The 14,379-nt window shown below is 51.0% G+C and overlaps 1 protein-coding gene across 1 annotated transcript in view; it reads right to left on the minus strand.

Annotated features, from left to right (window-relative positions):
• Positions 1-1,723: 1,723 nt before the first annotated feature.
• rab38a (RAB38a, member RAS oncogene family) overlaps positions 1,724-14,379 on the minus strand; it is a 28,358-nt gene continuing 15,702 nt past the window's right edge. The window contains exon 3 of the mRNA XM_090223947.1: positions 1,724-2,355. Coding sequence (XP_090080073.1) covers positions 2,203-2,355 — 153 coding nt within the window. The 3' untranslated portion in view covers positions 1,724-2,202. The remainder of the gene's footprint in view (positions 2,356-14,379) is intronic.

Consider the following 14,379-nt stretch of genomic DNA (forward strand, 5'->3'; position numbering starts at 1 on the left):
ATGGTGGTGTGTGTAGTGATGGTGGTGGTGTGTAGTGATGGTGGTGCGTGTAGTGATGGTGGTGCGTGTAGTGATGGTGGTGCGTGTAGTGATGGTGGTGCGTGTAGTGATGGTGGTGCATGTAGTGATGGTGGTGGTGTGTAGTGATGGTGGTGTGTGTAGTGATGGTGGTGTGTGTAGTGATGGTGGTGTGTGTAGTGATGGTGGTGGTGTGTAGTGATGGTGGTGGTGTGTAGTGATGGTGGTGTGTAGTGATGGTGGTGTGTGTAGTGACGGTGGTGTGTGTAGTGATGGTGGTGGTGTGTAGTGATGGTGGTGGTGTGTAGTGATGGTGGTGGTGTGTAGTGATGGTGGTGGTGTGTAGTGATGGTGGTGGTGTGTAGTGATGGTGGTGTGTGTAGTGGTGGTGGTGGTGTGTAGTGATGGTGGTGGTGTGTAGTGATGGTGGTGTGTGTAGTGATGGTGGTGTGTGTAGTGATGGTGGTGGTGTGTAGTGATGGTGGTGGTGTGTAGTGATGGTGGTGGTGTGTAGTGATGGTGGTGTGTGTAGTGATGGTGGTGGTGTGTAGTGATGGTGGTGGTGTGTAGTGATGGTGGTGTGTAGTGATGGTGGTGGTGTGTAGTGATGGTGGTGTGTAGTGATGGTGGTGTGTGTAGTGATGGTGGTGGTGTGTAGTGATGGTGGTGTGTGTAGTGATGGTGGTGGTGTGTAGTGATGGCGGTGGTGTGTAGTGATGGTGTTGTGTGTAGTGATGGTGGTGTGTGTAGTGATGGTGGTGGTGTGTATTGATGGTGGTGGTGGTGTGTAGTGATGGTGGTGGTGTGTAGTGATGGTGGTGGTGTGTAGTGATGGTGGTGGTGTGTAGTGATGGTGGTGGTGTGTAGTGATGGTGATGGTGTGTAGTGATGGTGATGTGTGTAGTGATGGTGGTGGTGTGTAGTGATGGTGGTGTGTGTAGTGATGGTGGTGGTGGGTAGTGATGGTGGTGGTGTGTAGTGATGGTGGTGTGTGTAGTGATGGTGGTGTGTGTAGTGATGGTGGTGTGTGTAGTGATGGTGGTGTGTGTAGTGATGGTGTTGGTGTGTAGTGATGGTGTTGGTGTGTAGTGATGGTGTTGGTGTGTAGTGATGGTGGTGGTGTGTAGTGATGGTGGTGGTGTGTAGTGATTTTGGTGGTGTGTAGTGATGGTGGTGGTGTTTAGTGATGGTGGTGGTGTGTAGTGATGGTGGTGGTGTGTAGTGATGGTGGTGGTGTGTAGTGATGGTGTGTAGTGATGGTGGTGGTGTGTAGTGATGGTGGTGGTGTGTAGTGATGTTGGTGGTGTGTAGTGATGGTGGTGGTGTGTAGTGATGTTGGTGGTGTGTAGTGATGGTGGTGGTGTGTAGTGATGGTGGTGGTGTGTAGTGATGGTGGTGTGTGTAGTGATGGTGGTGGTGTGTAGTGATGGTGGTGCGTGTAGTGATGGTGGTGCGTGTAGTGATGGTGGTGCGTGTAGTGATGGTGGTGCGTGTAGTGATGGTGGTGCATGTAGTGATGGTGGTGGTGTGTAGTGATGGTGGTGTGTGTAGTGATGGTGGTGTGTGTAGTGATGGTGGTGTGTGTAGTGATGGTGGTGGTGTGTAGTGATGGTGGTGGTGTGTAGTGATGGTGGTGTGTAGTGACGGTGGTGTGTGTAGTGACGGTGGTGTGTGTAGTGATGGTGGTGGTGTGTAGTGATGGTGGTGGTGTGTAGTGATGGTGGTGGTGTGTAGTGATGGTGGTGGTGTGTAGTGATGGTGGTGGTGTGTAGTGATGGTGGTGGTGTGTAGTGATGGTGGTGTGTGTAGTGGTGGTGGTGGTGTGTAGTGATGGTGGTGGTGTGTAGTGATGGTGGTGTGTGTAGTGATGGTGGTGTGTGTAGTGATGGTGGTGGTGTGTAGTGATGGTGGTGGTGTGTAGTGATGGTGGTGGTGTGTAGTGATGGTGGTGTGTGTAGTGATGGTGGTGGTGTGTAGTGATGGTGGTGGTGTGTAGTGATGGTGGTGTGTAGTGATGGTGGTGGTGTGTAGTGATGGTGGTGTGTAGTGATGGTGGTGTGTAGTCATGGTGGTGTGTAGTGATGGTGGTGGTGTGTAGTGATGGTGGTGGTGTGTAGTGATGGTGGTGGTGTGTAGTGATGGTGGTGGTGTGTAGTGATGGTGGTGGTGTGTAGTGATGGTGTTCTATGATTTGAAACAGGAGGAGCAGGTCCCACCCCTGACAGAGTTTAATTGCGGAGAGACGGTGTCAGGGACTTCTGATTGGAGGATATCATTCTCGTTGGCGATGATGTGCTTCACCAGACAGTTAGCTGCTTCATCTATATTCATATTCTCCTAAAAAAAGAGAGAGAGAAAGAGAAAGAGAGGGAGAGAGAGAGAGAGAGAGGAAAATAATGTGATGAATTACTGTCCAAGACCACTGCATGTTTCTGTCTGGATATGAGTGTAGTTTTTCGTCGATGTGAGTGTGTGTTTGTGGCTGTGAGTGTGTGTTTGTGGCTGTGAGTGTGTGTTTGTGGCTGTGAGTGTGTGTTTGTGGCTGTGAGTGTATGGCTCCCCAGTTGTGCCAGTGTGACGTTTTGATGCTATGAACTAAAAGTTGAAGATCCACCCTCATACACACTCACTCACTCACTGACCCACATTCACGCTCACTCAACCACATACACACTCACAAGCTCATCTGTATCTCCTACCTATTGCAACTAGAGGTCGACCGATTATGATTTTTCAACACCGATACCGATTATTGGAGGACCAGAAAAAGCCGATACCGATTAATCGGACGATTTTTATATATATATTTGTAATAATAACAATTACAACACTGAATTAACACTTTTATTTTAACTTAATACAATACATAAATAAAATACATTTCGTTTCAAATAAATAATGAAACATGTTCAATTTGGTTTAAATAATGCAAAAACAAAGTGTTGGAGAAGAAAGTAAAAGTGCAATATGTGCCATGTTAGCTTTTTTACGTTTAAGTTCCTTGCTCAGAACATGAGAACATATGAAATCTGGTGGTTCCTTTTAACATGAGTCTTCAATATTCTCAGTTAAGAAGTTTTAGGTTGTAGTTATTATAGGAATTATAGGACTATTTCTCTCTATACCATTTGTATTTCATATACCTTTGACTATTGGATGTTCTTATAGGTACTTTAGTATTGCCAGCCTAATCTCGGGAGTTGATAGGCTTGAAGTCATAAACAGCGCTATGCTTCAAGCATTGCGAAGAGCTGCTGGCAAACGCAGGAAAGTGCTGTTTGAATGAATGCTTACGAGCCTGCTGGTGCCTACCACCGCTCAGTCAGACTGCTCTATCAAATATCAAATCATAGACTTAATTATAATATAATAACACACAAAAATATGAGCCTTAGGTCATTAATACCAAACTGCTGCATATACCCTGACTCTGCTTGCACTGAACGCAAGAGAAGTGACACAACTTCCCTAGTTAATATTGCCTGCTAACCTGGATTTCTTTTAACTAAATATGTAGGTTTAAAAATATATACTTGTGTATTGATTTAAAGAAAGGCATTGATGTTTATGGTTAGGTACATTGATGTTTATGGTTAGGTACATTGGTGTTTATGGTTAGGTACATTGGTGTTTATGGTTAGGTACATTGGTGTTTATGGTTAGGTACATTGATGTTATGGTTAGGTACATTGGTGTTTATGGTTAGGTACATTGATGTTTATGGTTAGGTACATTGGTGTTTATGGTTAGGTACATTGGTGTTTATGGTTAGGTACATTGGTGTTTATGGTTAGGTACATTGATGTTTATGGTTAGCTACATTGGTGTTTATGGTTAGGTACATTGGTGTTTATGGTTAGGTACATTGGTGTTTATGGTTAGGTACATTGGTGTTTATGGTTAGGTACATTGGTGTTTATGGTTAGGTACATTGGTGTTTATGGTTAGGTACATTGATGTTTATGGTTAGCTACATTAGTGTTTATGGTTAGGTACATTGGTGTTTAGGGTTAGGTACATTGGTGTTTATGGTTAGGTACATTGGTGTTTATGGTTAGGTACATTGGTGTTTATGGTTAGGTACATTGGTGTTTATGGTTAGGTACATTGGTGTTTATGGTTAGGTACATTGGTGTTTATGGTTAGGTACATTGGTGTTTATGGTTAGGTACATTGATGTTTATGGTTAGGTACATTGATGTTTATGGTTAGGTACATTGGTGTTTATGGTTAGGTACATTGGTGTTTATGGTTAGGTAACATTGGTGTTTATGGTTAGGTAACATTGGTGTTTATGGTTAGGTACATTGATGTTTATGGTTAGGTACATTGGTGTTTATGGTTAGGTAACATTGGTGTTTATGGTTAGGTACATTGGTGTTTATGGTTAGGTACATTGGTGTTTATGGTTAGGTAACATTGGTGTTTATGGTTAGGTACATTGATGTTTATGGTTAGGTACATTGGTGTTTATGGTTAGGTAACATTGGTGTTTATGGTTAGGTACATTGGTGTTTATGGTTAGGTACATTGGTGTTTATGGTTAGGTACATTGGTGTTTATGGTTAGCTACATTGGTGTTTATGGTTAGGTAACATTGGTGTTTATGGTTAGGTACATTGGTGTTTATGGTTAGGTACATTGGTGTTTATGGTTAGGTACATTGGTGTTTATGGTTAGGTACATTGGTGTTTATGGTTAGGTACATTGGTGTTTATGGTTAGGTACATTGGTGTTTATGGTTAGGTAACATTGGTGTTTATGGTTAGGTACATTGATGTTTATGGTTAGGTACATTGGTGTTTATGGTTAGGTAACATTGGTGTTTATGGTTAGGTACATTGGTGTTTATGGTTAGGTACATTGGTGTTTATGGTTAGGTACATTGGTGTTTATGGTTAGGTACATTGGTGTTTATGGTTAGGTACATTGGTGTTTATGGTTAGGTACATTGATGTTTATGGTTAGGTACATTGGTGTTTATGGTTAGGTACATTGGTGTTTATGGTTAGGTACATTGGTGTTTATGGTTAGGTACATTGGTGTTTATGGTTAGGTACATTGGTGTTTATGGTTAGGTACATTGGTGCAACGACTGTGCTTTTTTTTGCGAATGTGCTTTTGTTAAATCACCCGTTTGGCGAAGTAGGCTGTGATTCGATGATAAATTAAATTATATGCAACGCAGGACAAGCTAGATAAACTAGTAATATCATCAACCATGTGTAGTTAACTAGTGATTATGTTAAGATTGATTGTTTTTTATGAGATAAGTTTAATGCTGGCTAGCATCTTACCTTGGCTCCTTGCTGCACTCGTATAACAGGTAGTCAGCCTGCCACGCAGTCTCCTCGTAATCGTCGTCCAAAAATCGTCGTCCAAAAATATTGATTACCGATTGTTATGAAAACTTGAAATCGGCCCTAATTAATCGGCCATGCCGTAGGGCGACCTCTAGTTGCAACTGTTTGATAATGAGACTAAAACATAAATCTGTATGTTTATATGGTGGCGTGGTTTCTGTAATGAAGCCTTCGCTGCTGAGGTGAACTATGGGTTCAAGTCAGTAGAGGACAGGGTCAGTGATCACTAATGAGAAGTCAATGAGATGAAGAACATTAAGACAGGGATAAAAGTCTCCCGTCTGATTTTAGAATATTTCAGGCCTCCAGCAGCTGCTTCGCCAGCGACACCCACACACACTCTCTCTCACACACACACAGACATGCACACACCCTCGCCCACACACACACCCTCGCCCACACAAACAGACACGCACGCACCCTCGCCCACACACACACCCTCGCCCGCACACACAGACACACACCCTCGCCCACACACAGACACACAAACACACACACTTCCTCCGATCACGTGGTGAGCTGAGCAGCAGAATTAATCAGGTGAATATTGAATATTCATGAGGGCTCATCAGGATTTGACATAAGTCTGTAGCAGACTTCCTCTCTAATAACCTCTTACATTACCACATATACACACAGAGCGAGAGACCTGTAATAATCGTTCACTGTTACGTAACTAGGAGTGGTGGGTGCGGAGTCAGGGTGAGAGAGCAGAGGTTTAACAAAAAAACAGATTTATTCCGGTGAGAAAAGGTCATGCCAAAACAACAGGCTAATAAATGACCGACCCAAAACAGGTCACAAACAGTCCGGAAAAATACAAACAACACCGTCCACAACACAGAAAAGAGAAACAAGACCACACAAAAGTAGGCGGGCATAACAGGCTTAAATAGCCCATAACCAAACCCCAAACGAGAAACAGGTGAAACAGGCGAAACCAATAAGACATAACCACCCGAACAGGAAGAGGGAATCTGTTAGTAGACCGGTGACGACGACCGCTGAGCGCCGCCCGAACAGGAAGAGGGAATCTGTTAGTAGACCGGTGACGACGACCGCCGAGCGCCACCCGAACAGGAAGAGGGAATCTGTTAGTAGACCGGTGACGACGACCGCTGAGCGCCACCCGAACAGGAAGAGGAAATCTGTTAGTAGACCGGTGACGACGACCGCTGAGCGCCACCCGAACAGGAAGAGGGAATCTGTTAGTAGACCGGTGACGACGACCGCCGAGCGCCACCCGAACAGGAAGAGGAAATCTGTTAGTAGACCGGTGACGACGACCGCCGAGCGCCACCCGAACAGGAAGAGGGAATCTGTTAGTAGACCGGTGACGACGACCGCTGAGCGCCACCCGAACAGGAAGAGGGAATCTGTTAGTAGACCGGTGACGACGACCGCCGAGCGCCACCCGAACAGGAAGAGGGAATCTGTTAGTAGACCGGTGACGACGACCGCCGAGCGCCACCCGAACAGGAAGAAGGAAAGGGAATCTGTTAGTAGACCGGTGACGACGACCGCCGAGCGCCACCCGAACAGGAAGAGGAAAAGGGAATCTGTTAGTAGACCGGTGACGACGACCGCCGAGCGCCACCCGAACAGGAAGAGGGAATCTGTTAGTAGACCGGTGACGACGACCGCCGAGCGCCACCCGAACAGGAAGAGGGAATCTGTTAGTAGACCGGTGACGACGACCGCCGAGCGCCACCCGAACAGGAAGAGGAAGAGGGAATCTGTTAGTAGACCGGTGACGACGACCGCTGAGCGCCACCCGAACAGGAAGAGGGAATCTGTTAGTAGACCGGTGACGACGACCGCCGAGCGCCACCCGAACAGGAAGAGGAAAAGGGAATCTGTTAGTAGACCGGTGACGACGACCGCCGAGCGCCACCCGAACAGGAAAAGGGAATCTGTTAGTAGACCGGTGACGACCGCCGAGCGCCACCCGAACAGGAAGAGGAAGAGGGAATCTGTTAGTAGACCGGTGACGACGACCGCCGAGTGCCACCCGAACAGGAAGAGGAAAAGGGAATCTGTTAGTAGACCGGTGACGACGACAGCCGAGCGCCACCCGAACAGGAAGAGGGAATCTGTTAGTAGACCGGTGACGACGACCGCTGAGCGCCACCCGAACAGGAAGAGGGAATCTGTTAGTAGACCGGTGACGACGACCGCCGAGCGCCACCCGAACAGGAAGAGGGAATCTGTTAGTAGACCGGTGACGACCGCCGAGCGCCACCCGAACAGGAAGAGGGAATCTGTTAGTAGACCGGTGACGACGACCGCCGAGCGCCGCCCGAACAGGAAGAGGGAAAGGGAATCTGTTAGTAGACCGGTGACGACGACCGCCGAGCGCCACCCGAACAGGAAGAGGAAATCTGTTAGTAGACCGGTGACGACGACCGCCGAGCGCCACCCGAACAGGAAGAGGGAATCTGTTAGTAGACCGGTGACGACGACCGCCGAGCGCCACCCGAACAGGAAGAGGGAATCTGTTAGTAGACCGGTGACGACGACCGCCGAGCGCCACCCGAACAGGAAGAGGAAATCTGTTAGTAGACCGGTGACGACGACCGCCGAGCGCCACCCGAACAGGAAGAGGGAATCTGTTAGTAGACCGGTGACGACGACCGCCGAGCGCCACCCGAACTGGAAGAGGGAATCTGTTAGTAGACCGGTGACGACGACCGCCGAGCGCCACCCGAACAGGAAGAGGGAATCTGTTAGTAGACCGGTGACGACGACCGCCGAGCGCCACCCGAACAGGAAGAGGGAATCTGTTAGTAGACCGGTGACGACCGCCGAGCGCCACCCGAACAGGAAGAGGAAGAGGGAATCTGTTAGTAGACCGGTGACGACGACCGCCGAGCACCGCCCGAACAGGAAGAGGGAATCTGTTAGTAGACCGGTGACGACGACCGCCGAGCGCTACCCGAACAGGAAGAGGGAATCTGTTAGTAGACCGGTGACGACGACCGCCGAGCGCCACTCGAACAGGAAGAGGGAATCTGTTAGTAGACCGGTGACGACCGCCGAGCGCCACCCGAACAGGAAGAGGAAGAGGGAATCTGTTAGTAGACCGGTGACGATGACCGCCGAGCACCGCCCGAACAGGAAGAGGGAATCTGTTAGTAGACCGGTGACGACGACCGCCGAGCGCTACCCGAACAGGAAGAGGGAATCTGTTAGTAGACCGGTGACGACGACCGCCGAGCGCCACCCGAACAGGAAGAGGAAATCTGTTAGTAGACCGGTGACGACGAACGCCGAGCGCCACCCGAACAGGAAGAGGGAATCTGTTAGTAGACCGGTGACGACGACCGCCGAGCGCCACCCGAACAGGAAGAGGAAGAGGGAATCTGTTAGTAGACCGGTGACGACGACCGCCGAGCGCCACCCGAACAGGAAGAGGGAATCTGTTAGTAGACCGGTGACGACGACCGCCGAGCGCCACCCGAACAGGAAGAGGAAGAGGGAATCTGTTAGTAGACCGGTGACGACGACCGCCGAGCACCACCCGAACAGGAAGAGGGAATCTGTTAGTAGACCGGTGACGACCGCCGAGCGCCACCTGAACAGGAAGAGGGAATCTGTTAGTAGACCGGTGACGACGACCGCCGAGCGCCACCCGAACAGGAAGAGGGAATCTGTTAGTAGACCGGTGACGACGACGGCTGAGCGCCACCCGAACAGGAAGAGGGAATCTGTTAGTAGACCGGTGACGACGACCGCCGAGCGCCACCCGAACAGGAAGAGGGAATCTGTTAGTAGACCAGTGACGACGACCGCCGAGCGCCACCCGAACAGGAAGAGGGAATCTGTTAGTAGACAGGTGACGACGACCGCCGAGCGCCACCCGAACAGGAAGAGGAAATCTGTTAGTAGACCGGTGACGACGACCGCCGAGCGCCACCCGAACAGGAAGAGGGAATCTGTTAGTAGACCGGTGACGACGACCGCCGAGCGCTACCCGAACAGGAAGAGGGAATCTGTTAGTAGACCGGTGACGACGACCGCCGAGCGCCACCCGAACAGGAAGAGGGAATCTGTTAGTAGACCGGTGACGACGACCGCCGAGCGCCACCCGAACAGGAAGAGGAAGAGGGAATCTGTTAGTAGACCGGTGACGACGACCGCCGAGCGCCACCCGAACAGGAAGAGGGAATCTGTTAGTAGACCGGTGACGACGACCGCCGAGCGCCACCCGAACAGGAAGAGGAAGAGGGAATCTGTTAGTAGACCGGTGACGACGACCGCCGAGCACCGCCCGAACAGGAAGAGGAAATCTGTTAGTAGACCGGTGACGACCGCCGAGCGCCACCCGAACAGGAAGAGGGAATCTGTTAGTAGACCGGTGACGACGACCGCCGAGCGCCACCCGAACAGGAAGAGGGAATCTGTTAGTAGACCGGTGACGACGACCGCCGAGCGCCACCCGAACAGGAAGAGGGAATCTGTTAGTAGACCGGTGACGACGACCGCCGAGCGCCACCCGAACAGGAAGAGGGAATCTGTTAGTAGACCGGTGACGACGACCGCCGAGCGCCACCCGAACAGGAAGAGGGAATCTGTTAGTAGACCGGTGACGACCGCCGAGCGCCACCCGAACAGGAAGAGGAAGAGGGAATCTGTTAGTAGACCGGTGACGACGACCGCCGAGCGCTACCCGAACAGGAAGAGGGAATCTGTTAGTAGACCGGTGACGACGACCGCCGAGCGCCACCCGAACAGGAAGAGGAAATCTGTTAGTAGACCGGTGACGACGACCGCCGAGCGCTACCCGAACAGGAAGAGGGAATCTGTTAGTAGACCGGTGACGACGACCGCCGAGCGCCACCCGAACAGGAAGAGGAAGAGGGAATCTGTTAGTAGACCGGTGACGACGACCGCCGAGCGCCACCCGAACAGGAAGAGGGAATCTGTTAGTAGACCGGTGACGACGACCGCCGAGCGCCACCCGAACAGGAAGAGGAAGAGGGAATCTGTTAGTAGACCGGTGACGACGACCGCCGAGCACCACCCGAACAGGAAGAGGGAATCTGTTAGTAGACCGGTGACGACCGCCGAGCGCCACCCGAACAGGAAGAGGGAATCTGTTAGTAGACCGGTGACGACGACCGCCGAGCGCCACCCGAACAGGAAGAGGGAATCTGTTAGTAGACCGGTGACGACGACCGCCGAGCGCCACCCGAACAGGAAGAGGGAATCTGTTAGTAGACCGGTGACGACGACCGCCGAGCACCACCCGAACAGGAAGAGGGAATCGGTTAGTAGACCGGTGACGACCGCCGAGCGCCACCCGAACAGGAAGAGGGAATCTGTTAGTAGACCGGTGACGACGACCGCCAAGCGCCACCCGAACAGGAAGAGGGAATCTGTTAGTAGACCGGTGACGACGACCGCTGAGCGCCACCCGAACAGGAAGAGGGAATCTGTTAGTAGACCGGTGACGACGACCGCCGAGCGCCACCCGAACAGGAAGAGGGAATCTGTTAGTAGACCGGTGACGACGACCGCCGAGCGCTACCCGAACAGGAAGAGGGAATCTGTTAGTAGACCGGTGACGACGACCGCCGAGCGCCACCCGAACAGGAAGAGGAAGAGGGAATCTGTTAGTAGACCGGTGACGACGACCGCCGAGCGCCACCCGAACAGGAAGAGGGAATCTGTTAGTAGACCGGTGACGACGACCGCCGAGCGCCACCCGAACAGGAAGAGGAAGAGGGAATCTGTTAGTAGACCGGTGACGACGACCGCCGAGCACCACCCGAACAGGAAGAGGGAATCTGTTAGTAGACCGGTGACGACCGCCGAGCGCCACCCGAACAGGAAGAGGGAATCTGTTAGTAGACCGGTGACGACGACCGCCGAGCGCCACCCGAACAGGAAGAGGGAATCTGTTAGTAGACCGGTGACGACGACCGCCGAGCGCCACCCGAACAGGAAGAGGGAATCTGTTAGTAGACCGGTGACGACGACCGCCGAGCACCACCCGAACAGGAAGAGGGAATCGGTTAGTAGACCGGTAACGACCGCCGAGCGCCACCCGAACAGGAAGAGGGAATCTGTTAGTAGACCGGTGACGACGACCGCCAAGCGCCACCCGAACAGGAAGAGGGAATCTGTTAGTAGACCGGTGACGACGACCGCTGAGCGCCACCCGAACAGGAAGAGGGAATCTGTTAGTAGACCGGTGACGACGACCGCCGAGCGCCACCCGAACAGGAAGAGGGAATCTGTTAGTAGACCGGTGACGACGACCGCCGAGCGCCACCCGAACAGGAAGAGGAAGAGGGAATCTGTTAGTAGACCGGTGACGACGACCGCCGAGCGCTACCCGAACAGGAAGAGGGAATCTGTTAGTAGACCGGTGACGACGACCGCCGAGCGCCACCCGAACAGGAAGAGGAAATCTGTTAGTAGACCGGTGACGACGACCGCCGAGCGCTACCCGAACAGGAAGAGGGAATCTGTTAGTAGACCGGTGACGACGACCGCCGAGCGCCACCCGAACAGGAAGAGGGAATCTGTTAGTAGACCGGTGACGACGACCGCCGAGCGCCACCCGAACAGGAAGAGGAAGAGGGAATCTGTTAGTAGACCGGTGACGACGACCGCCGAGCGCCACCCGAACAGGAAGAGGGAATCTGTTAGTAGACCGGTGACGACGACCGCCGAGCGCCACCCGAACAGGAAGAGGAAGAGGGAATCTGTTAGTAGACCGGTGACGACGACCGCCGAGCACCACCCGAACAGGAAGAGGGAATCTGTTAGTAGACCGGTGACGACCGCCGAGCGCCACCCGAACAGGAAGAGGGAATCTGTTAGTAGACCGGTGACGACGACCGCCGAGCGCCACCCGAACAGGAAGAGGGAATCTGTTAGTAGACCGGTGACGACGACCGCTGAGCGCCACCCGAACAGGAAGAGGGAATCTGTTAGTAGACCGGTGACGACGACCGCCGAGCGCCACCCGAACAGGAAGAGGGAATCTGTTAGTAGACCGGTGACGACGACCGCCGAGCGCCACCCGAACAGGAAGAGGGAATCTGTTAGTAGACCGGTGACGACCGCCGAGCGCCACCCGAACAGGAAGAGGGAATCTGTTAGTAGACCGGTGACGACGACCGCCGAGCACCGCCCGAACAGGAAGAGGGAATCTGTTAGTAGACCGGTGACGACGACCGCCGAGTGCCACCCGAACAGGAAGAGGGAATCTGTTAGTAGACCGGTGACGACCGCCGAGCGCCACCCGAACAGGAAGAGGGAAAGGGAATCTGTTAGTAGACCGGTGACGACGACCGCCGAGCACCACCCGAACAGGAAGAGGGAATCTGTTAGTAGACCGGTGACGACCGCCGAGCGCCACCCGAACAGGAAGAGGGAATCTGTTAGTAGACCGGTGACGACCGCCGAGCGCCACCCGAACAGGAAGAGGGAATCTGTTAGTAGACCGGTGACGACGACCGCTGAGCGCCACCCGAACTGGAAGAGGAAATCTGTTAGTAGACCGGTGACGACGACCGCCGAGTGCCACCCGAACAGGAAGAGGGAATCTGTTAGTAGACCGGTGACGACGACCGCCGAGCGCCACCCGAACAGGAAGAGGAAATCTGTTAGTAGACCGGTGACGACGACCGCCGAGCGCCACCCGAACAGGAAGAGGAGTTTTCGACAGTGGAAGTCGTGACATTCACATCACCTATTATCAGAACAAAAGCTTGTTCGTAGACTCCTGTAATAGGCTTGTATCACCACAAACAATACAGAAATACAGAAATAAACACACACTTCAATTCAGAATGGGTTCATGTAACAGATGGGGGCTTTATCTAATAGCAGGCACATGACACACACACACAAAGCTCTTTCTGAGAAAATAAGTCGTTTTTTGAATTTCCACTAGGATGTAGTAATGTAACCTTTGGGGAGATGGACTTGAGAACTCATCAACTACTGAAAGGCTCAAGGACTTTTCTAACTGTTCTCTATAACACGCTCTATATAACTCTATATCCCTCTCTACGTCACTCTCTATATCCCTCTCTACGTCACTATCACTCTATATCACTCTATATCACTCAACATCACTATCACTCTCTATATCCCTCTCTACGTCACTATCACTCTCTATATCACTCTCTACGTCACTATCACTCTCTATATCCCTCTCTACGTCACTATCACTCTCTATATCCCTCTCAACATCACTATCACTCTCTATATCCCTCTCTACGTCACTATCACTCTCTATATCACTCTACGTCACTAACACTCTCTATATCACTCTCTACGTCACTATCACTCTCTATATCACTCTCTACGTCACTATCACTCTCTATATCACTCTCTACGTCACTATCACTCTCTATATCCCTCTCTACGTCACTATCACTCTCTATATCCCTCTCTACGTCACTAACACGTCTATATATCACTCTATATCACTCAACATCACTATCACTCTCTATATCCCTCTCTACGTCACTATCACTCTCTACGTCACTATCACTCTCTATATCACTCTCTACGTCACTATCACTCTCTATATCACTCTCTACGTCACTATCACTCTCTATATCACTCTCTACGTCACTATCACTCTCTATATCACTCTCTACGTCACTATCACTCTCTACGTCACTAACACTCTCTATATCACTCAACATCACTATCACTCTCTATATCCCTCTCTACATCACTATCACTCTCTATATCACTCTCTACGTCACTATCACTCTCTACGTCACTATCACTCTCTATATCACTCTCTACGTCACTATCACTCTCTACGTCACTATCACTCTCTATATCACTCTCTACGTCACTAACACTCTCTATATCACTCTCTACGTCACTATCACTCTCTATATCCCTCTCTACGTCACTTTCACTCTCTATATCACTCTCTACGTCACTATCACTCTCTATATCCCTCTCTACGTCACTATCACTCTCTATATCACTCTCTACGTCACTATCACTCAACATCACT

Source organism: Oncorhynchus mykiss, chromosome 27 (genome assembly GCF_057628025.1).
Source record: "Oncorhynchus mykiss isolate SJ-2025 chromosome 27, ASM5762802v1, whole genome shotgun sequence".
In the NCBI taxonomy this organism is placed as follows: domain Eukaryota; kingdom Metazoa; phylum Chordata; class Actinopteri; order Salmoniformes; family Salmonidae; genus Oncorhynchus; species Oncorhynchus mykiss.